At 34.5% G+C, this 24,232-nt stretch overlaps 1 protein-coding gene across 1 annotated transcript in view; it reads right to left on the reverse strand.

Annotated features, from left to right (window-relative positions):
- Nucleotides 1–2,978: 2,978 nt before the first annotated feature.
- Nucleotides 2,979–24,232, reverse strand: part of RSBN1L (round spermatid basic protein 1 like) — a gene marked incomplete at its 5' end in the record, with an annotated part of 65,129 nt that continues 43,875 nt past the window's right edge. The window contains 5 exons of the mRNA XM_082661645.1: nucleotides 2,979–6,840; nucleotides 6,930–7,038; nucleotides 11,822–11,989; nucleotides 14,929–15,071; nucleotides 16,832–16,969. Coding sequence (XP_082517771.1) covers nucleotides 6,199–6,840; nucleotides 6,930–7,038; nucleotides 11,822–11,989; nucleotides 14,929–15,071; nucleotides 16,832–16,969 — 1,200 coding nt within the window. The 3' untranslated portion in view covers nucleotides 2,979–6,198. The remainder of the gene's footprint in view (nucleotides 6,841–6,929; nucleotides 7,039–11,821; nucleotides 11,990–14,928; nucleotides 15,072–16,831; nucleotides 16,970–24,232) is intronic.

The following is a 24,232-nucleotide window of genomic DNA, read 5'->3' on the forward strand; positions in this document are numbered from 1 at the left end:
TTTATAGGTATAATTATCTTTACAATACTTACTCTCCACATTGCCCAATGGGCCTAGATATCTAATAGGTAGCTTCTTAAACTATCTATAAGGCTGTAGTAAGTACAAAATAGAAATTTCATCTCTTTATAGTGCCCACTGATCTAATTTTCTCCACTTTTCTTTGTGTTGCAATTCTAGAATTACATTACGAATTAAGTCAGAGATGGACGTTTTAAATTATAGAAACCTACATAATTTGTTTTTCCACCCCAATAAAGTTAAGGTTCAACTTTTGTTCCTTCAAATATTTACTGAACACCAAGTGTACTATGTATTAGGTATTGGGGACACAAAGGGATAAAGAAAATTTGTAACTTCTAACTCATGGTTTAGCTAGCGCCTGACATACACTTAACAAATGTTAATGATGTGAAGAAAGGACACAAGAAGCAGAGGAAATAATTGGATCTATATCAGCTGTGAGGTGAGGGAACAGTTGGAGCAGATGAGGTCAGTAAAAGATACACAGAAGAGATGGTTTAACTGGAGTTTTGAAGAGAGAAGTAAGATTTCACCATGTTGTATACGAGGCAGAGATTTTCCCCAGCAAAGGCAAAGAATTTTAAAAGTACACAAAGGAAATGGCAAGTACTGCCATCTGGTAAAGCTGAAAATTGAGTACATCAAATGGAAGAGATTATAGTAGATAAGGCTGGAAAGGAAGGGCCACAACTTAAAGACTCTTTGGAGCCATGGAATATTTCTAAGAGTAGCAACCATATCTGTCTTAGAAAGGTTAATCTGGTGGTAACGTAATGGGCTGGAATGGGGGTAGGGGCAGAGGGCCACAGGCAGCCTAGAACATGTTATGCTATTTTAAGAGCCTAGGTGAGATGAACATCTACTATGACTGTGAACAGCTACTATAACAAGAAGAGTAGACAAACATTTCTGGGGTCCACTCAAGAAAATCTCATGATATATTGTAGAGTTGACGCGTGAACAATGTGGGGGTTAGGAGCGCTGACCCTGACGCTGGCGAAAATCCACTTATAACTTTACACTTGGCCCTCCGGCCCTCCATATTCAAGGTTCCACACTCTTAGATTCAACCAACAACGGATTGTATAGTACTGTGGTATGTATTTATTGAAAAATATGTGTGTAAGTGTGTAAGTGGACCCTCGCAGTTCAAGCCCATGTTGTTCAAGGGTCAACTGTACACAGAGGAAAAGATAGAGAAATCAGATTACCATGAGATGACTGCAGAGAGAGAGAGAGTGACGCAATAACAAAATTAGGAGGGAATGGAACAGCTAATTCTTGGGGGCAAGGGAGAAGAATTTAGACTTGATTACATGGGTCATTAGAGATTGAGAAACCAAGGCTGACTGAAGTCATGGGGTCACGAAGATAGTTCAGGGACAAAGCCTAGAGACCTAAGGGGAAGAATCATAGAGACTGCCTTAAACAATGGTGGAGAGGTAAAAGAAGCCATCCGAAGAAACAGAAAACAACAACAACAAAAAACCCCACAACAGGTCATGCAGAGCTTTAATGAGTAAATGATTGATAACAAGTGTTACAGGGGTTAAACAGAAGTATTAAGAAACGCACCCACTGGATTTGGTAGTCAAAAGGTGACCATTGAGAGAATCACTTCGGCTAAAATGTTAAATTTGAGGATTAAAGTGAAATTGTAGTGAGATGAGAAGTGAAGCAGACAGATTTCTAAGAACTTTGTCAGTCAGGAAGACAGATGGAAAAAAGAGCATAAAAGTCATACTCAAGATTTTTTGGTTTTTTTAAGACAGACTTGAGATTTTTCACATAAAATTTCATCTGAAGAAGAAACTTGACAGCTGGGTGGGGACTGAACTGTCTAAATAAAATTTTAAACACTACTATGCAAAATATTTGCAACTATGTTGACTTGCGAGTCTGCACACTTAGTAGTAGTCAGTAGAACAATAGCAATGACCTTTACAGGAAAGTGTAAAGATTTAACATTTTCAAGACAAATGCATAAATTCTAAACTTCAAAATGTACTGAAGGATCCAAAGTTCTCATATTTTAATAGTGCCATTCTTGGAAGGTAGATAATGGTAATAAAGCATACGAGTAGTAAGTTTTAATTTCTAGTTAACATAATTCTGTTTCCCACATTTTGTTCTCAGGTCATTCACATTCCCTGATTGAGTCTGAAATCCTGAAGGGAAGATAACCTAAAATGCAAGATGTTTTCCCCCTCCTTTCCCTGCTCTCCCAGTAGAAATATGATATACAACGCCTGTAAACTTAAAAAGCAAAGACATCTCTGCTTTTAGGTTCCTTGTGCTTAACATTTTAGAAAGCTGTCACTCCCATCTGCAATATGCAGTGGGTTACAGGAAAAACTGAACAGAAAAGCCAGGACAGAGATTAAGGATGTTATACCTCTCCTGAGTTGTCCTCTTAATTTTCTTATCTGAGGTATATTGCCAGAGCCAATATCAAACAGAACTCTTTAATGAAACAGCACATTCTAAAACCAGTAAAATTTTGTTTACATATCAAAGTAGTTAAACAGAAGGAAGAAAGATTAAGAAACAGCTGTTCTACCACTCTAAAGATAAAACCCATCATGTCACTTTTTACCAGCCTAAAAGTATTTTGAAAACAATGGTACTTTTGTCCTCTCCTCCTGGGATAAAAATAGTCATATCTAGAGGGAAGGGAGGCAATTTACCATGCCATCCCAGCACCCATACCTTACTAGTTTAGCGACCTTGTTTAAGGTGATCTTTAATATTCTTCTCTGTTGGCATAAGTCAATTTTTGGTATTTTTAAAAGTAAAAACGATTTTCAGACTGGAATCACTTTCAAGATCTTATGCTTTCTGTTGAAGATAGAGACAAGAATTTTTAAATATGACAAGATGAAAGTAAAATGTCAAATATAAGAAAATAATTACAAAACATGGAAAAAGATTATGGTTATCAATTTTAGTATTTATTGAAAGGTGGAAGACAAAGAAAATTCCTCTCAAACTCCAAAAATAAATCCTGCATCTTCGCTAAAAATGCAAAATGAACTGAGATATTTGCTTTACATGACAATGAAACTATCCAAAAAATAACTGAATCCAAATTTACCAAAACAGTGCAAATCTATTATTTACAAAGATGATCTTACCTGCCATAAGTATTGGGGAAAAACCTATTTTACACTCAGGAACGCTAATGAAATACCTTGAAGACTTAATCCAAGAAATAAAATATTTCCTACCCTCCATGACCCCCCCCACAAAGTTAAAGAATGGATTAAAAATGAATATATGCGGAAACAAACAGTATTTCCAATAACCTTATACACATACACGCGCACAGGCACATGCACACACAGAGTGTTGTGCTAGATCAACCTAATCTTTATTTAAGGTCAACAGCTGTAGTGACAAAGACGATAATGAATATGGCTTTAGTAAAGTTTTCAACCAAATATCACAAATGCTTAATTCTTTTGATAGCTAACCAGCTAACCTGAGTATGGAATATATTACTTAGCTAAAAGGATATGAACAAAAATAATTAAAAAGAAAAAAATCACTGTAGCAGACACCACTGAGGTACCTTAGTTTTTTTTTTTTTGTAAAGGTCTGTATGGCAATTTAATAATTTACGTAACAACTATTTATTCTATATAGTATAAGTTCACATAGAAACTGTATCTTAAGTGCTTCATTATTCTGGTCCAAGAAACTGGAAATAACAGAAAAAAAGTTGTGTTCAGATAAGAACTGGAATGTACTAACTAGGAAACCATTAATATAATACAATATTGAAATAAAAATTATTTGTATGTAACAAACGTAGCCAACAACTTCTCAGATTGCATCTGAAGAGAATTTTTAAATTATAACCCATAAGACAGGAACGTAAGCATTACTCAAGGTGACAAGGCTGTATCTTGAAATCTGTGTTCACTAACTTGTATTTCACCTCCACAGAGATGTATGCATTTTACAAAACAATTAAAATTTCAAAATATGGAGAAGGTTGACTATAGGTTATATAGGAAACTACACTTAAAAGCGACCACTCTGGTTGTTTTACGTATGTCTTTAAGTTAAAAGTTTAAGGCTCATATATTTTGCAGGGATACCCTAAAGACATTTTATTGCAGTATGGTCTCATGCATCTATGTGTATGACCCTGGAAAACTGGAGCTAAAACGAACCTTGTTAAATATGTTACCCTTCACTTAAAGAAAGAAAAACCTAAACATTTTTACCACATTCTCTCTCAATTTTCAATACTGGTTTGTTATAAACTTTTGTCTCCCAAAAAGGTAGGTGAAAATACATAAATTTAGCTAAAAATAGAAGATAAAGGTGGTGAGGAGCATGTTAAGTAATATATAAAACAAAATCCCTATTTACATTTGCATGATTTATACTTTCCTTACGTCATGAAAATTCCTATGTTGCAAATATACTGATTTTCTACTAACCACTGAGATTTCCTTACAATATTTGCCTACCCTTTTAAACTGGAGGCCAGAAATGACATCAATGCTGCAGTTTATTTTTCCTGATGAAATGCCTCTGAGTAAGCTTCTCCCTGACCAGAGATAAGCAGTTTTATGGGTACCACAAATGAGGCTGGAGTAGAGACCACTCAAAGTGGAAAAGCAACACTAGCTCAAAAGGCAGCACAAAGAACCCCATTTGAAAGTAATCAACCAAAGTATGAGCCCAGAAAAATACCAAATTCAAGTAAAAGAAAATAGATTTGCAACCAGCATAGTTCCTAACATCAAAGCATACACTGAAGACATTTGTTTGACTTTTAATTACGGTAGTTGAAGCAATCTGAAACGGTGCTGAAGTCCATTATTGAAGAGATTTGTTTTAATCATCTTTAGCTAGGCACTGGCAATCCTGTTTCCTATTCCAATTTTACTTTCTAGAGCTTCTTTTGAAAAAAGAAAAAAATACTCTAAGTTGTTTACCTTGCTAGGGTAGGGAGAGGGATGCTTAGAAAGATGAGGTAACAGATCTTATTTTGTTAGTTATCTCTTTATATATGGCAGTTGAGTCACTGCCCTTATTTTAATATTTTGTATTTGCCATATTTTCCTTCTGTTCCTCAAGAAAAATGTAATAGAGGATTTTAACTGCTCAGAATTAAACTTTCTGTAACTGAACATTTTTTCTCAGCTACTATTAGGTATAGTATGGGTGCTGATTAGCAAGAAAATTTTCTCAACTTCTTATTCCATACACTACAAAGAAAATTCACGTTATAGGGCTATATAATCAGGTCACATAACTTCATTAGTTAAAGGGTTAAATATCACTAACAGACCTTGTTTCTCCCAACTTATAAAATTGATTCTATTACCTAAGCTGCTCTCTTAATGTTGAATATAAATATTTAAAAATGTATTCCAGGGAGCATAGGAAGTTTCACATATTCATCTTATTCAGCAATTTAAGAAGTTATGCAAAATATGATAACATATATATATATTCCCATACATACACACACACATATAAATATGCTTTCATAACTGAACCTTGGTTTTAAAAATGCTTGCACAGTGTGGGGAATTTAAATATTCACAAGATTTGAATACATACATTTGCACTCCATTAGCACTCTAAGTGGATATACCAGCAGAAACATAATAGATCAAATAAATGATTTAACTGAATTGTCAGTTTGGTGGGGTTTTTTTGCAGACCCAACAGAAAACATATTATTATGAACCTTTATTAAGTGGCTCACATTTCAGTATAAATCACACTAAAAAGGTTTTTTTAAAGCTATTTACACTACAGTGCTGACACATTTAAAATGAAGAAAAAATCGGTATAAATAAGCTCTATGGAAAAGCCTTAAATTGTCAAAAAAGAATTCTGGCTCATATTACAAAATATATATATATATATATGTTAATGTCAGCTCTATTCTAAAACCTACAACTCCAACTCAAATGATTTTTTTAAAGACTCCTTTTGTTTAAACCTGCAGTGCTTACAGTGCATCTGGCCCTAAATGCTTTGATACTTCACAGTTATGGACAGGCACTGAGGAATGTTACAAAGCTACATAAACTATAATTTGTAACAGACTTGGGAGCAAGTTCTTGGCTTGCTTTCAGAATTCACGAATCTTTATTACATTATTAAGTTTAAGAAAAAAAACAATATTAAATGGTATATACAAATTTAGCACAAAATGTTATCATCTTTTCTCTCTTGATTTGAATGTGTTGAACTATGTTGCCTTGTATCAACTAGGCTTATGAGACTTCCAGGACACATTTCTTCCTTTAAATCTTTGTTGCTATTTTCAAATTTAGAGTCCACATCAATCTTAAATTCTGTAAATTGAACATGATCCAATTTTGCTTTAACATTCTTGCCATCCATATTATTTGGTGCTCCAGTCTTTTCAGGAATATAAACATTCACAGGTTCTTCCTTGATTCTTACAGTTGCAATAGGTTCATGTTTAATCTGCTGTAATTCATATTTAGAATGAAGTTTGTCTGAAAAAACAGAATCCAAGGAGGTTTTGCTTACAGCACAAATCATGTTGTCAGTGTGAGGTCCAAGAACTGATGATGTGGAATCTGGTGATGTGCATGTTTCATGAGTAACTGTATTCTGAGCAGTGTCCTCCTCTGAGTGATATAACTTGAGACGAACATGCCATGCTAAACTGCATACAGCTGAAACTGTCTTGAACTGATGAACAACATTCCTTGGAATAAAATAAATGTCATTATCATACAGCTGAATCCTGGCATAGCGAATGCCTTCCCTCCTCAGTTGATTAAGTTTTGCATCATCAACCCACTGGACACACTAAAATAAAACAAAACAAAACAAGAAATACCAATAAGTCTTTTCCACAATAAAAATTAAATTGAAGATAATAATAGTTTAAAATATACCTGGGACAGTGGAGGTTCATGTAAATCTAACTGCATTCGTTGAACTACTTCTAAGAAATCTTCAGCATGAAAACAAATTACATCTTTGGTTATTCGGGGTTGATCAGGCCTAAAAAAGAACATGAGATAATGAAGAGTCTGCCATTAATGTTTCACTCTGCTAAGTCCTTATTAAATTCAAAGCAAAAAAAGTTTATGGTCAACACCAAAGTATTATCTTAGAAATGAACTGTAATTAGAAGACCACTTTACATATTTAAACAAAGGGATAACACCACGAGTTTCAACCTAAATATGGATACAAACAACTCATTTTATTATTTACACACACACACACACACACACACACACACACACACACACATGTTTTCGTATAGCAGAGCAGAAACTTTATTCATTAATCAAGGAATGGAGAAGGGAGAGCTCATGCTCTAAAAACACCTTCTCCCTGAAGGGAGAAGAGTAAGGGAATTTTAAGGGGTAGGAGGCAGACATATCATCAGGGCTCTTGCAAAGGGGTGGAGATTTCCAGGAGCAGCCTCCCCTCATTTTATTATAGCTATGTGTAACCATATTTTGAAAAATTAAATTGACCTGAATTGGTTAATTATGCAAATCAAAAAACTAAGTGTTTAGTCTTAAAGTTAAGACTTTAACTTAAAGTCTTTAATTTGTTGTCAATACTTCAACAAATTAAGTGCTAAATTAAAGATACTATATAATATAAAATTTAGAGATAAATATAGGGGAAAGGGAATACATTCTTTCAATACAGACATATATAACTGCAATGATACCAAAAATCCCTAAATAACTCCTAAAAATTAAGAGACATTCAATAGAAAAGTACTTATAAAATAAACTGTTACCATCCTACTTGCTGAGGTTAATAGAGTCTTTAAATATAATTCTAAAAAAAATCCCCAAATTCTTCAATTAATTAAGAATATACAAATACATGTTTATAAAAGATGCTCAAAAATGGAGTTTGGAATAAAATCCCAAGAAACATAAATACCAACCCCCCCCCCAAATCATACCAAGGAAATCATAACCAAATTTTAAAAAAACAGTGATAAAGAGAAAATCTAAAACTCATGCATCACATTAATATACAGGGAAAGAGGGTAAGAATGATTGCAGGCTTCTCATCAGAAACAATGCAAGCCAGAAGAGAGCACACTATCTTTAAAGTATTGAAAGAAAAAGTCAGTCTAGAATTCTATAACCCCCAAAATATCCTTAAGAAAGTGTGAAATAAAAACATTTTCAGACAAACAAAAGCTGAGAGAATCTGTCACCAGAAGACCAGTACAACAAAGAATGTTAAAGAACTTCTTCAGGCTGAAGGAAAATGATATTTAGATGAAAATGCAGATCTATTCAAAGGAATGGAGGGTGCAAGTAATAGTAAATATGAAAGATATTTTATTCTCATCTTAAAAATCTCTTCAGAAATAATTCCTTAATGCCAAAGAAAGCAACATATTTGGGGGTATGGTTATAGCACACATAAAGCAAAATGTATTAATAATAATTAGCACAAAGGCCATAAATGGGAGCAGGGAGAGATGGCAGTATACTATTGAAAGTTCTTACACATTACATAGCAGGTATAATTTTATGTTTTTATAAGCTGGCATTATTTTTTCTTTTCATTTTGAAAATGTTTCAAAGTGTTTATTGCTAATATATAGAACTAAAATATATACAAGTGACTTTTCAATGTTGTCTTATCTTGTGACTTAGATAAATTCTAATACTTCTTTTGTAGACTTAGAACTATCTCTATACACAATTATTTTTTCTTACTCTAAGACCCTGTAATTCCATTTCTATGTATTTACTGAAATGAAATGAAATTTTATGTGCACACAAAGGCTTGAAAGGGAATGTTCATAAGAGCTTTATTCATAAAAACCCCAAACTGGAAACAATTCAAATCTCTAACATCAGGTGAATGGATAAATCAATTGTGATGTATCTATACAATGACATACCACTCAGCAACACGAAGGAATGAACTACTAATACACATAACAATACAGATGAGTGTCAAAAACATTATGCTGAGTGAAAGAAGTCAGGCAACATATGATTCTATTTAAATGAGATTCTAGACTAGGCAATACTAACCTATAAAGAAAGAAAATAGATTTTATAGATGTCTGGAGCTGGGGTACGAATGGGGGGAGATTAACTGCCAAGGTATATGAAGGAAACAAAATATTCTATATTTTAGTCGTGGTAATGGTAACATGGCTGTATAAATTTGTCAAAACACATCAAACTGTACACTTATAACAAGAGTGTGTATTACTGAATACAAATTATACTTCCATAGTTGATTTTTCAAAAAACTGGATTTCAAGAAGCAACCTGAAATACATAAATCTATGTGAATTCTATCTTCCTAATACTAAAAAGTGATATAAAATTCATCAACACTTCACAAGTCTATCTAGTTTAAGATTTCTTTGTAGTCTCAATCAATCCCAGTCCTTTATCTCAAATTGGTGTTAAGCCTGGCTCTAAGATAAAGTCAAGAATCTTGGACTTCCCTGGTGGCGCAGTGGATAAGAATCTGCCTGCCAATGCAGGGGACACGGGTTCAAGCCATGATCTGGGAAGATCCCACACGCCATGGAGCAATGAGCCCGTGCGCCACAACTACTGAGCCTGTGCTCTAGAGCCGGTGAGCCACAACTACTGAAGCCTGCATGCCTAGAGCCCGTGATCCACAACAAGAGAAGCCACCGCAATGAGAAGCCCACATGCCGCAATGAAGAGTAGCCCCTGCTCAGGGCACCTAGAGAAAGCCTGTGTGCAGCAGCAAGACCCAACAGAGCCAAAAATAATAAATAAAAAAATTAATTAATTAACGAAAAAAAGAATCTAATACTCTAACGCCTAATGTCTCCTTGAGAAAAAGAGCAGAACTCAAAACACTAAGATAAGGAGAACACTAAGAGAAAGCACCAATTTCCTTAGTATAGCTTAATTTAACAACAAGGAATAACAATAAAGGGATCATAGACCACGTTTGCATCAGAGCCATGAAACCCTCTTAAAGCATCAACCAAATTATTTTCTTACCATCTTTAATACTAAGAGATTAAAGCAGCATTGGTATAGAAAGCAAACTGTACTTTACAATACTGAGAAAACTCATAGCTAGCAACATCTCATTCCAAAATCTGTCTCAAATTAAATCTGGCCACCTAATATATTCATACTTTGGCAACAGTCTTTTTCACTGTGAAATTGTTAGCTTCAAGTGTCTTTTCATTCAGTAACTATTCATAGGGAACTATGATGGACCTGTGAAGGACAGGACACAATCTCTAACATCAAATAACATATAAAGTGGAGAAGCAAGCATAAACCAACAATAATTTAAAGGAGCTTAAGAGAGATTTAAACAAAGTTAAGGCCAAGAAGCAAGAATATTTATCTCTGAAAAAAAAATGTAACTATATGGCTAACTTTAACAAATACTATCTATAAATCAGAGTTCACCCTAAATAAATTTTGATGCCACTCTTAAATCCTTTATACCAAACATTCAAGAAAAATCTCATTAATTTGAAACAGGGGGTTGTTGTAATGATTTCCAAAGAGATACATCGCCTTTACTCTTTGACAAAATTAGTATTTTAAACCAGATTATGTTAGAAACCATATGAGAACCACCACAGATATTTGATAATTACCATTTAACTTAAACACAATTATAAATTATTATTATTGAATTATAAACTGTTAATGTCATTTTCCTAAGGACCTCTTAGGGTTAGTTCAGTACTAGTTACTTTGTATATCTGAAATTGATAAAGCTTCATTTATGTTAAGAAAGAAGGTCAGTTTACAGTGGCCTCTCCATTCAGTATTAATTTATAAAATATTACTTTAAATTTTCCCTTTTGAACAAAGGGTCAATCTTGTATTCACAGCCCCTGAAAAAATTTCCTTGCACAGAAAATACAGGCAATATTTTTCACAACATCTTAGGAATCTATGCAACAATACTGACATTTTATACTTTCAGAATTAAAAAGTTTCTTTTTACTTAGAAAAATTTCTTACATACTTAGTATCTAATTCAACTGATTTAATAAGCAAAACAGCATATTCCATCTTAAGTTTCATACCCAAACAATAGTCAATTTGAAAACAAAACCTAATTGAGCAAAGTTATCTTACAGTATAAATATAGCTTTGCCCTATGGGTTTTATCATTTTAATAAATGAAAATTTTTTTAACATATGGGATGACCACCTCTAAGTATATTATCCATTTTCATTAAGAAAATTATCCATTTTTCTAATCTATCAAAAGAGTCAGTGAAACTTACAAGCAAAGCCAGAAAAAATTAATATAGTAAGGTAAACAAACACTTAGTAGATACCAAACCTTAGAAAGATAGCAAGTTAAAACAGTATCAAGAAAAAACACAAGAATCTGGAGTCAGTTCTGAAATCAGACTCAGCTCTACCACTTGTTAACTGTATGACTATGACAACATTACTTGATAGTCCGGAGCCTTAGCCTCCCTTTTGTGCAATAAATACGGGCCTAAAAGTAGAGAAAATTAACTGAACATTTGTAAATGGGCATACAATAAGCACCAAGTGAACCTTAGGTTTTCCATTACCTTAGGTAAGACAACTGTTTTCAACTCTAGTCACGTAAAAAATGAAACTACTGCAGTCAAGCCCAAAAGATAAAATCTAGATTCTAGCAAATGAAAATCTTCTTTAGTACAATTATACAACTAGGATATCCAAATACAGGGGAAAATGAAACTTTTTCCCCCACAGTAAGAAGAATTACTGAAAAACTTCCCAAGAAAAATTTTAGAAGCCATTAAATAGCAGTAGTTAATATATACCACTCTCCACAGTGCACAGCCTTCAACACTCCAACAGCAGCTGTAGTCTGTCGTTCAAAACCTTGTCCTATATGATCTGCATGAGCTCTTGTTCTGTCTTCAAAGAGCATCTCACGAGGCTCACTAGTTCGAGGTAGGTACTGCAGGTTTTTTATCTCATTGGTAGTTCTGTTAAAACAAAATTATATATATAAAGAGACAGAGGCAGGCTTATGCATATTAAGGCTTAATTGCCTTCAAACATTTGTACTGATGTATTGACAGGTTTAACTTTTTAAACTCATTAATAGTTACAGAACACCTACTCTGTGTCAGGCACTATCTAAGCACTGGAGCTACTGAACAAGACAGTAGTGAATAAGACAGACAAGTTCCTTACTCTCGTAGTTTATATTCTAGTGAGAGATAGGCCAAAAAATAAACAGCAAGAAAACACTAGGCAATAAGTGCTTCCATAAAACATGCACGGTTTATTGGAGGTAAGGGGAAAAAAACACTTTAGCTCCACCCTGGAGGATAGACATCTCCCACTGGGCCTCTCCTCCACCGCTCACCTTCTAGAATCCATATGCATACAGAAGCTGCTGCCTACTTGGCCTCACTCACTGCAGAAACCCTCTCCAATTTTGCTGCAGAAGGGGAACTGGGTGAGAAGAATTTATTTTGGGAGTCATCATCTTATTTATCTCCCTGTATGATTTTTCTGTTGCTTCCAGAGACAAATCAGGATTGCCCCCATTATTTTTTCGTCTCATCCTAGTCTGTCCCCTACCAGGGTCACTCTTCCTTTTTGGTTCTCTAACTTCCCACCCTCAAACTCTACTACTTTACTACTCTTTGTGCACTCTTGTCTTACAGTTTTATATAAACTTTCACACAGACACACACACAATGCTTTAACATACTTTTTTGCTGTTTGTGATTAATGTTTTACAGGTATTAGAAAGCTAGATGATGATGTTGCTTTCTGTGGAAAGCTAACAGGCTTTCAAACCAAGTCTCACCTCATTATACCACATTCTAATGAATTAAGACCTTATTAAAGCATTTGGCACAGTGCCTAGGGCACTGTTGTCATTAGTTGGTCAGACTATATATAACCTGATGTGAAATGACCACATATACCATGGATTGTAATCCCTGAGGATTACAAGTTCCTCAAGGGGCTGGTGAACTCCCTTAAATTACATGTAAAAGTTTGTATATATCTGCATTATTCTAGGGAGAGTCTTTCAGATTCTTAAAATGATTTGTAAATCCAAATTAAGAATCACTGAGATATACACCAAGTTTACCATTTACTACCAACTTAAAATTTAACTTGTAAAAATTTCACTGAACCAAAATTTATTTATTAAACACACTCTGTTTAGGTGCTAGAGACACATTAGTAACAAGCACAACATTGTCCCTGCTCTCATATAACCTACATTTTACTCTATGACCATTTCTCCCTGTTCTGTTTTTTCTTCTTAAATTTATAACTAGTGAGACCATCTTTAGACATCTAAAAAAAGGATTATCTCCCCCAGGATCACCCACTCCATTCCCATCAATGTTACGCTAGCGTACATTCTTCTACACTTTTCTCTGTGCTTACATAAATGTACTTTTCATAAAAATAGAATCATACTGGACATACACTCTACATTTTGCTCTTTTCAAGTACCATGGATATCCAGCTCAACAGACAAAATTTCATATTATGAAATTAACTATTTCACCACATTCTTTAACAGGAATGTACCAAAATGTATTCAACCGTTCTCCTGTTAATGGACATTCAGACCATTTTAAAATTTATCTCAATATGATAAATGCTGCAATTAACATTCTTATACATTTACCTTTAGTGCTTTTATTTCTTGGGACAAATTCCCAAAAATAGGGGTCCTGGTTCAAGGAGTATACATATGTTAAACTTTATGAGCTATTTTAGATTACTTCTAAAAAATGATTACAGAAGCTCACCCATAGACCAATAATATATATTACCCTGTTTCCTCACGTACCTACCAGCCTGTAATATACTCGCTCTGTTAATAATTTTTGCCAATGTAATAGGTAAAAATAGTATCTCATAATTCTTTTAATATATATTTAATATACAATCGACTACCTGGGGCCTATTTTTCTATTGGGTTGTTCTACATTTTTCTTCTCAATTTAGAAATGCTCTTTGTATACTAACTTTAGTCTGTCACATGTTACAAATGTTTTAGTCCAGTCTATCATAGTTTTGAACTTTGTTGTTGATGTCTTTTCTCTCACAAATAGTATTATCATTGTATCTTTTAATCTTTGCTTAGGAAGATCTCTCCTAAGCTTAAGCATTTTATTCTAATATTTTTATTTTTTACTTATTATGTTCAAATCCCTTACTTCTTGTATAACATTGGGGTTATGGCTTTGTTTTCCTCCAAATGGACTCCCATTTATGCCAGCATTATTCATTAAATAAATTTTTCTTTTCCCACTTATCTCATTATTAAGTTCCCAATATACTTTGATCTGTTTGTGTACTCTATCCTATTCCAATGATCTTTTTGAGCTTCATAGTACTTTTTAATATTGAGTAAGACAAGGTCCCCCTCATACTTACCTTCTTTTTCACAGCTTTCTAGACTGACTTTACTTATTCTTCCTTATGAACTTTAAAATTATTTTATCCAGTGCTGGAAGTATAAGTCCATTTGTAATGCTAAAAATTCCAAAGGACTATAATTTTTGTCCAATCCAGAACACAGATCTAAACATTTGTTTAGATCTTATTCTATATCTTTCATGTTTCAGTTTTCTTAAAATGAATATTATTTAAATTTATTTCTGAATATTCATTAAATTTATTCCAAAACACTTTATGTCTCTGTTGTGAATGATATTTTTTCCATTCCTAGTTACAATTTATTGTCATTTGCCTACCTTTTTCATGTTTTATTTATATTTGATACTTATAAGAAATTATATCAGCATGTGTAACCATTTTTGAACTTACATTTCAATTACACTCTAAATTTTCCCTTCCTTCTTCCTCCAAATTTCAACAATATACACATACCAATGTACAAATACCCATCCCCAGCAAAAAACATTTATATCCAACATACCTTTTCCTTTTGAAAGGTGACTTTGGCATATCAGCCACAGGGATCATTTGTTCTCCCGGGCGTACCCACATGATGGGACCATCATCACTATCTTTTCGACTCTCTAATTTTAGACTAGATAGTGTCCCCCATGGCAGTGTACACTAGAGGCAAATAATTACAGAGAAATTAATTATTTTTAAAATGTATCTTCAAATATACATTAAAGACTATTGTCCCCTTGACAAAATTTCATATATACATTTGAAATACATACCTATTTTAAATATATTCATATATATTCATAAATTTTCCTTCATCATATTCTATTTCAAACATAACAAGAGAGTAATTATTCTTGGATGGTTTCCCCCACTTCCCCAACCCTGCCAGAGGTATGATTCACTGTATTTATCATTTATTATTCTTCCTTCTACCAAATATATGGGTCATATGATGTTAATTAGTTGGCAAAATAAGTGTCTTCCATGAGAATCTATAAAAATGAACAACTGAGTTTAAAAAATGGATACCTCAAAAAAAAGGGGGGTGGGCCTTCCCTGGTGGCGCAGTGGTTGAGAGTCCGCCTGCCGATGCAGGAGACACGGGTTTGAGGCCACAACAGTGAGAGGCCCGTGTACCACAAAAAAAAAAAAAAGGGGGGGGAGGGGGGATATACCTCTGATTAGTTATAATCAAAACCTAACAAAACAAAAAGGAAAAGTAAACCAAAATCAAAATTTATTTGTGTAGTAGTTTCTTGAAAAGGTTGCTGTTCTAAAAGCAGGAATTAACATCTTTGAAAAGAAAAGAGAAATGACCAAGGGCCACTATCCATGGAATGGTGACAAAATGAGTATTTTTTAAAAAACCATACCCCCTTTCCAAAAAGGGGAGCTTGTCAAATTAAATTTCTCCAGAAAGAATGCATTTAGCTCATTTGCTTTTAAAATTAAAATCTGAAACATAAATATTTAAATGATGGTGTTTTTAAAATAGCACTCAAAATAAATGCAACCAAATTCCATGTCACTAGTTGGGTGAAACAGACAAGGAACCAAAGGTTTAAAAGGAACAAAAAAGGAAATAAAAGGGGAATGGAGTAGGGTGAAAAAGAAAAGGAAGAAAAAGATATATATACACATACAGACTAGAAAATTAAGCATGCAGAAGTGAAAAAAGAAGAGATGTTTAACAGATTATGTGGCAAATACTAGAGATAAACTGATCTTGTCACATTTTCAGCTTTGAATTATTGATTAAATAACTGACCTAACTACATAGATCAGAGATTTTTCTCTCAATAGGATAGCCCCAGCTGCCCATAAGAAGAAATATTTTCTGGAATGCAGAGACTGTTGGGGGGAAAAAAAAAAACCAGAACAGAATCTGGCTAAAAATCATTTAAAGGGGCCTTAAAGCTGCATAGTTTAAATACCTTATTTTATGGATGAGGAAACTGAAGCCTAGAAAGTTTAAACGGCTTGCCCAACCCAGCTAGGATCTCGCAAGATTGAAATAGTTATACAACTTCCCAGGCCAGTTTTCCACAAACCCAAACTGCCATTCCCTTGTCCTGAATACTTTAATTTAGTAGACATCCTTCCTGTACCTCTTAAATCCTCTGGCACTCAGTTTATAAAAAGCTGATAAACGGATGGAACTTATTTTCCTAAAGTGGCAGCTACAGGCAAGTGTTATTTTCTGGTCCACCACTTAGCTTTGCCATTAAAATTAGTACCTGAGAAGTCACACACACAACACTACACAAGAATTACTTCTACTTTGTCATCTCTTCCTTTCCTTCCTTATAATTCAAATGAAATCAAAGTTTTTATAATTCTGAAACAGCCATGATCTGTTATCACTAGTAGCATAAAAGTAACTCCCACAACTTAGACTGCTTGATATTGTTTTCTCTTACTTTTAAAAATGGTGAATCTTCCAACATGTCAAGGAACTCAGGGAAGTAATCTCCCACTTCTTCATCTACTGCTCCCACCAAGCTGATCTGTCGCATTGGGCCAGCTCTATAAGTACCGTGAGAATACGTTCTTTTTACCTGAAGGATATGGAGTTAATTAAGTTAAACATAAGATAATGCCTGTTATCACTGGATAACACTAAATTATGTTGTCTGAAAATATTAGAACATAATGTGTGGCAAGCAAAACAACAAAAAAAAAGCCTTTCACAAACAGTAAAAAAAATAAGGCACTTAAAAAAAAAGAAAAAAGAAAAGATCGGCACAAAATCAAGCTATTTTACCTTCTCTAGCTATTCCTACACACTGCTTATGAAAATACAGTTGAGATAAACAGCGTAGTTCCAGACAACTAACTATAATTTCTCCTTATAACAGAGCAGTTTATTATTTGATCTACAGTGCCACTGAAATTATATTCAGAAGTTCCTGTACCTATATTTTCCTAAATGGTTCATATCTTTTTGTCAGAATTTTCAAAAGTAGACCCTCTGAAAACGTTGCATTTAACCATCACCAGTAGTTTGTATGTCCAAAAGGCCACCAGGAATGATCTTACATGTTAACTAGGATCCAGTTTACATTTTTCTGATGAAAATCTACTAGAGCTTGAGAACCAAAAGTCCTAGGTCCCAAATCTGTCTACCTTTGCTATCTACCAGCTATGTGACCTCCAGAAATCACTTAAATTCCATGAGTTTGAGTTTCCTTAACCGGAAAGATTTACCTCGGATTGCTAAAGAAAACAATAATTGTACAGTGTGAGCAAATGGGTATCATTTGAATATCAACCAAAATAAAACAACCTATATACCTCAAGGATCACTGGTACCTAAGTTTTCAAAAGCACATTTAAATCTTGCAAAGAAACCTCATATACTAACAGTAGTAAACAAGAGTATTTTTAAAGCAAAACAACTTCTTTTCATAAACAAACTTCAAGCAAAATCCTAATTATTTTTTTCTCTGGATTAGCCTTTATGGCCACTAACTGTAGGGAAATTACATTGTCTCAGTTTGCCTGGGTCTATCCCAGTTTTAAAATGGAAAGTCCCGTACCAGGCAAACCCAGATGGATGAGCTTTCATCACATCAGGGACACAGACTCTAAAATATTTTCATATCACAAGGTGAATTCCCACAATTGCAGCTGATACAGATAGTATTCTGTATCAATGTATTTAAGCCCCCACCCACAACAAAAACATGACAATAAAAGTTCTATCGTAATAGAACATTTGACTAAAACATTTGAGAATTTTATTTTTTAGCATAATAAGCAAAACAGCATAACAATGATACATTAATTCCTTAATAAATTTACCAGAATTACAAGGTTAAGTTTTCATGCACTATCACAAATTCACTTCTCAGAACCATAAAACCTTGCTCCAATCTCCAAGTTACAAAAAAAGTTGGGGTCTGTGTCCCCATTTTGTACTCATGATCTGACCTTTTTCTTCTCTCCCAAAAGTTCCTAGCATCTCCAGTACTGAGAGAGCTAAAAGTTAAAATCTGACTCTACAACAATATTTAGGCTTTAGATGTTTAGATATACTAAGAGTACTACAACAGGAAAATTAGTCATCACTATGCATTTCTGTAATGCAGTCTAACAAAGCTAAAAATATCAAGTTGAAATTTAGCAAATTTATAAGAACTGATATCAATTCTGTTGCGTGACTCTGAGCTTGTGGCTTCAGTTTTGGATCTGCAAATGGTCATATGTGTTTTTGAGAGACCTCAAGACCATTCAGTGAAATCAAACACCTTCTATTGTAAAACACAAATTTACAAGTGCTTTGAAATATTCATTTGACTTACAAGTCACATTAGGTAATATTTCCACTTCACACAAATAAGTAAATTTTCTGTGCCTCAATCTTCTCTGTCTTGTTTAAACTTAGATAACTCATCTAAATCGTTAACCAGTTCTAACAAAGCCAGAATCAAGAAAGTCTTTGCGTTCCAGCTGGTTCATTCTACTACATCAACTAAATAATTTGGACAGTGACTCAATTATCAACATCAACAAGGATCAGCTGAATAATCTGGGCAGTGACTCAATTATCAACTAAATAATTAGGGCAGTCGGAGGAATGTTCAGGGAGGGAATCCTTCCAAAGTACTAAGCACAACTGAATTTATGAGCTCTCGCAAAGAAATGGGTACTTTAAACATACTTTTAAAGCAAAAGGCAAACGCATATATGGTCCACTGGACTCTTTTTTTCCAAGGGAGTATGTGCAAGAACTAAATACATGCATACAAAAGATACACCAATAAAGAAAGAATGCTCTTTAATATGAATGTTAGGATTTAGGAGTCAGAGACAATCTACTCTGAGGAAATGTAAAGTCTGAAATTATAACACTTTATTTAATAGGCAAAAACATGAAATAACTCATTTCTCAAATAACTGAAATAGATTTTGGAGTTCTACATAGTGGTTGCCATGCAATTCAATTAACTACTTCCATTCTAAAAAAAAAACAAACAAAAACCCTACTATAACAGTATTTAACTATAGAGAAGGGATAAATACAATTAATAATCAAAAAAACAGAACTAGTAGGACTTCCCTGGTGGCGCAGTGGTTAAGATTGCTCGCTCCCAATGCAGGGGGCCTGGGTTCGATCCCTGGTCAGGGAACTAGATCCCACATGCATGCCACAACTAAGAGTTTGCATGCCACAACTAAGGAGCCCGCCTGCTGCAACTAAGGAGAAGGCGAACCGCAACTAAGGAGCCCTCAAGCCGCAACTAAAGGAGCCTGCGTGACACAGCTAAGACCCGACACAACCAAATAAATAAATATTAAAAAAAAAAAAACCAGAACTAGTTATTAACAAGTTTAACATTCAGCCCTCTTAGAGTAAAATTTCTGTGTTTAAATGTTAAGTAAAAACATGTATCGTTTAGTAACAGAAAAAATGGGTAAAGCTTCTTGGGTGGTAGTATTAAAGACTTATAACTTAAGTACTTAACTAACTTTGATTTAACCAGATGTTGCTATTTTAGGTTGGAATGATCATTTCACTGATTGAAGAGAACATTACTGACCTAGCCATATCATTTCATTCAAATTACTCCTTTACATTAATTTCCAAGTTTACAAATGTTGTTCTTTGTTTACAAGTAAAATAAAATAAAACACGTCTAAATATTAGAAATTTTAACACAATAGACTAAATTAAAACAAATTTGACTTTTCCTCCTCTCCTATGTCTATTTTGAGGCTACCTAAAAGGAGGCTATATCTTTTGATGATTTTTTTTTAAAGTATACCCTATTAAAATTCATAAATATTTCAAAGGATATTTGGGAGAAACTGAATTTTAAAGAGTAAAGTAATACAGACTCTATTTGTTGGATTATAACCTTAAATATGGTATTTGAATCTTCATAGTTCTGGTCACCTCATGGCAAAATACATATATACTATATGTAAATTCACTTAAACACATAATTTGCTATAATAAAATAAAAGCACAATTCTCTCCCCTTTTCACCAAAATGTGCTACAACTGTAAAGTACATTCTGTTTGTCCACTATTAAAACCACAGATAGGGAATTCCCTGGCGGTCCAGTGATTAGGACTCCACACTCTTTCACTGGCAAGGGCCCGGGTTCAATCCCTGGCTGGGAAACAAAGATCTCGCAAGCCACGCAGTGTAGGAAAAAAAAAAACAAAAAAACCCACAACACAGATATATTCCACTAAGTATGGTCTCTATATAAATTACATATACTTACCTATCAGGTTTAAAACAAAACAGCAATTTTCTTCTAAGACATTCATTCTTCAAATATTAAAGATAAGAATCTGATGACTCAATAGGATGGATATAAATAAATTTAAAACTAAATTTTAAAAATTAAATTAGGGCTTCCCTGGTGGCGCAGTGGTTGAGGGTCCGCCTGCCGATGCAGGGGACGCGGGTTCGTGCCCCGGTCCGGGAAGATCCCACGTGCCGCGGAGTGGCTGGGCCAGTGGGCCGTGGCTGCTGGGCCTGTGCGTCCGGAGCCTGTGCTCCGCAACGGGAGAGGCCACAGCAGTGAGAGGCCCGCGTACCGCAAAAAAAAAAAAAAAAAAAATATTAATCAAAATCTTAGCTTGTGAAAGTAATCTGAATTTTAAAATACAGTATAACTCAATTAAAAAACGGGCAGACCTGAATAGACACTTTTCCAAAGAAGACATACAGATGGCCAACAGGCACGTGAAAAGATGCTCAACATCACTAATCATCAGGAAAATGCAAATCAAAACCACAATGAAATATCACTTCACACCCGTCAAAATGGCTATCATCAAAAAGATCAAAAATAACAAATGTTGGAAAGGATGTGAAGGGAACCCTGTACACTGTTGATGGGAATGTAAATTGGTACAGCTGCTATGGAGAACAGTATGGAGTTTCCTCAAAAAACTAAAAACAGGGCTTCCCAGGTGGCACAGCGGTTGGGAGTCTGCCTGCCGATGCAGGGGACATGGGTTCGTTCCCCGGTCTGGGAGGATCCCATGTGCCGCGGAGCCGCTGGACCCGTGAGCCATGGCCGCTGGGCCTGCGCGTCCGGAGCCTGTGCTCCTCAGCGGGAGAGGCCGCAGCGGTGAGAGGCCCGCGTACCGCAAAAAACAACAAAAAACAAACAACAAAAAAACTAAAAACAGAACTACCATACAATCCAGCAATTTCACTCCTAGGTATATATCTGAAGAAAATGAAAACACTAATTCAAAAAGATATATGCACCCCAATGTTCATAGCAGCATTATTTACAATGGCCAAGATATAAAAGCAATCCAAGGGTCCAACAACAGATGAATGGATAACAAAGATGTGGTATAGGGCTTCCCTGGTGGCGCAGCAGTTGAGAGTCTGCCTGCCGATGCAGAGGCCATGGGTTCGAGCCCTGGTCTGGGAAGATCCCATGTGCCGCAGAGCAACTGGGCCCGTGAGCCACAACTACTGAGCCTGCGTGTCTGGAGCCTATGCTCCACAACAAGAAAGGCCACGATAGTGAGAGGCCCATGCACCGCGATGAAGAGTGGCCCCCACTTGCCGCAACTGGAGAAAGCCCTCATGCAGAAACGAAGACCCAACACAGCCAAAAGTAAATAAATAAAATTTAAAAAAACAAAAACAAAAAACAGGACCAGGACTGAACAAAATAAAAAAGGACCTATACTATACAAGTAATCATTAGGGATTAGAAAAATGGCCATAAATTCACGTATTGAGGAGATTAAACAATTAATGAATATTATGTAAAAGCAGAAGACAACAGATTCACAGGATGAGTTTAAAAAAAAAAAGATGTGGTATATACATACAATGGAATACTATTTAGCCATAAAAAAGAATGAAATTTTGCTATTTGCAACAACATGGATGGACCTGGAGAATATTATGCTAAGTGAAATAAGTCAGACAAAGAAAGATTAATACTGTGTATTATTACTTATATATGGAATCTAAAAAGTAAAATGGATGAATATAACAAAAGAGAAACAGACTCACAGATATAGAAACAAACTAGTGGTTACCTGTACGGAGGGGGAGGGGGAAGGGGGGAGGAGGGAGGAGCAAGACAGGGGCAGGGAGTTAAGAAGTACAAACTACTATGTATAAAATAAATAAGGTACAAGGATATAATGTACAGCACAGGGAATATAGCCAATATTTTTTAACTTTATATGGAGTATAATCTATAAAAATTCTGACCTTGTCACCTAAAACTAATATATTATAAATCAACTATCCCCCAATTAAAATAAACAAACACACTGTAATGTAACTTTTAATTACATACCATTTAATAAAACTTTCTAGATTAATAACCCAATACCTGAAACATATACTACATCAGTCTGAACCATTAATTTAATGTTTCAAAAATGGAAAACTACACATAACAATGTATTCAAATTCAAAAAGTATATACTTCTTGATGAACCATATAGATACCACTTAAGTTGGTAAAAAAAATTACAAGAATATAATCCACACACTTTTCACAAAAAAGTAAATAGTACACCTTTTATTATGCGATACCTATTATACGGCAATATTATATAGCAAATAATCCAGTTTCCTCTATTACATGGAATAAAAGTAAACCTATAATAATCATAAGGAAAAAAGCCTCAATTCTCCAAAAATAATCTATCCAACAATTACAACTCAAAAGCAGTGGGATGGGAGAAGGAAACAGATAAGAGTTGAAAGAATCTCTAAATAGTCAAAATTACTGTCACAAAGGCCATGATTCACAGGATACTCTTCTTACATATATGTTTCTACACTAGGCATAATTCTAACTAACATCTAAAATCATAAAGGATAAGAAACCACAAGTTTAGAAGAGGAAGGAGGGGCAAGAGGTAAGCACAGCTGCTGCTCCCCTAGGTCATCAATATTATAATATCATAATGACAAGCCTAGACTGAAAATAAAGAGATAAGTTATGTTGTATATGCTCAGGAAAAGGATAAATCTTGGTCCTTACAACTGTATGCTTCCATTATCTAGAAAAACCACTAATCTGGAAAATCTCACATCCTGATGACGCTTGACGTGAAATTACTGTATTTGGCTTCAGTAAACATTCATCATACTATCAGTTTTCTGATGCAGTTAAAAAATTAAATTGGAAATACCAAAAAATGTCACTGCTTTAAAACATACCCTATATGCTTCCTAAAAGGGAAATGTAGAGTTACAAAGAGGACACATATTGTTCCTCCCAATTTAGGTATACTTCTCAAAAAACACAATAAAAGACAGAAATGATACTTATTCATATATTTGCAAAAGCTGTTGACAGATGTAACATTTTTAATCTAAACCTCCCCTAGAGTCTCCCTACCCAGCAAAAACCCTACCACCACCATGACTGTATTTTCACATTTCCCTTCATTTATTCTCTATAAATGTTTTAAAGGGGGGGTGGGGGAGACTGGAGAGCAGGAAATAAAAGACTTCTTGAACCCTCTGCCAGTGTCAATAACAAAATCTCAGAAGCTTTGGTTAATGGGAAAAGAACTGTTACATTATGTTTAAACTAAATCCTATTCATTTTTCTTTATGTAAATAATCTTTAAAAAACAAAAACACAACCTTATGATTCTGAGTTTGGCTTGCTACAAAGAAAAAAGTAGCCTTTATGACAGGAAATACATTGCCAAAAGTAAATCTATAAGTCTCAATACTGCTTTCTCTTATTTTACTTATAAAAACTGCTGCAACAAGGGAAGCAAATATGGACACATGTAATTCAAAAAACCATGAGGCATGACTCACTTGAAATAATGCTGTTTCCCAAAATGTATTCCC

This window comes from Grampus griseus, assembly GCF_964374135.1.
Source record: "Grampus griseus genome assembly, chromosome: 9".
In the NCBI taxonomy this organism is placed as follows: domain Eukaryota; kingdom Metazoa; phylum Chordata; class Mammalia; order Artiodactyla; family Delphinidae; genus Grampus; species Grampus griseus.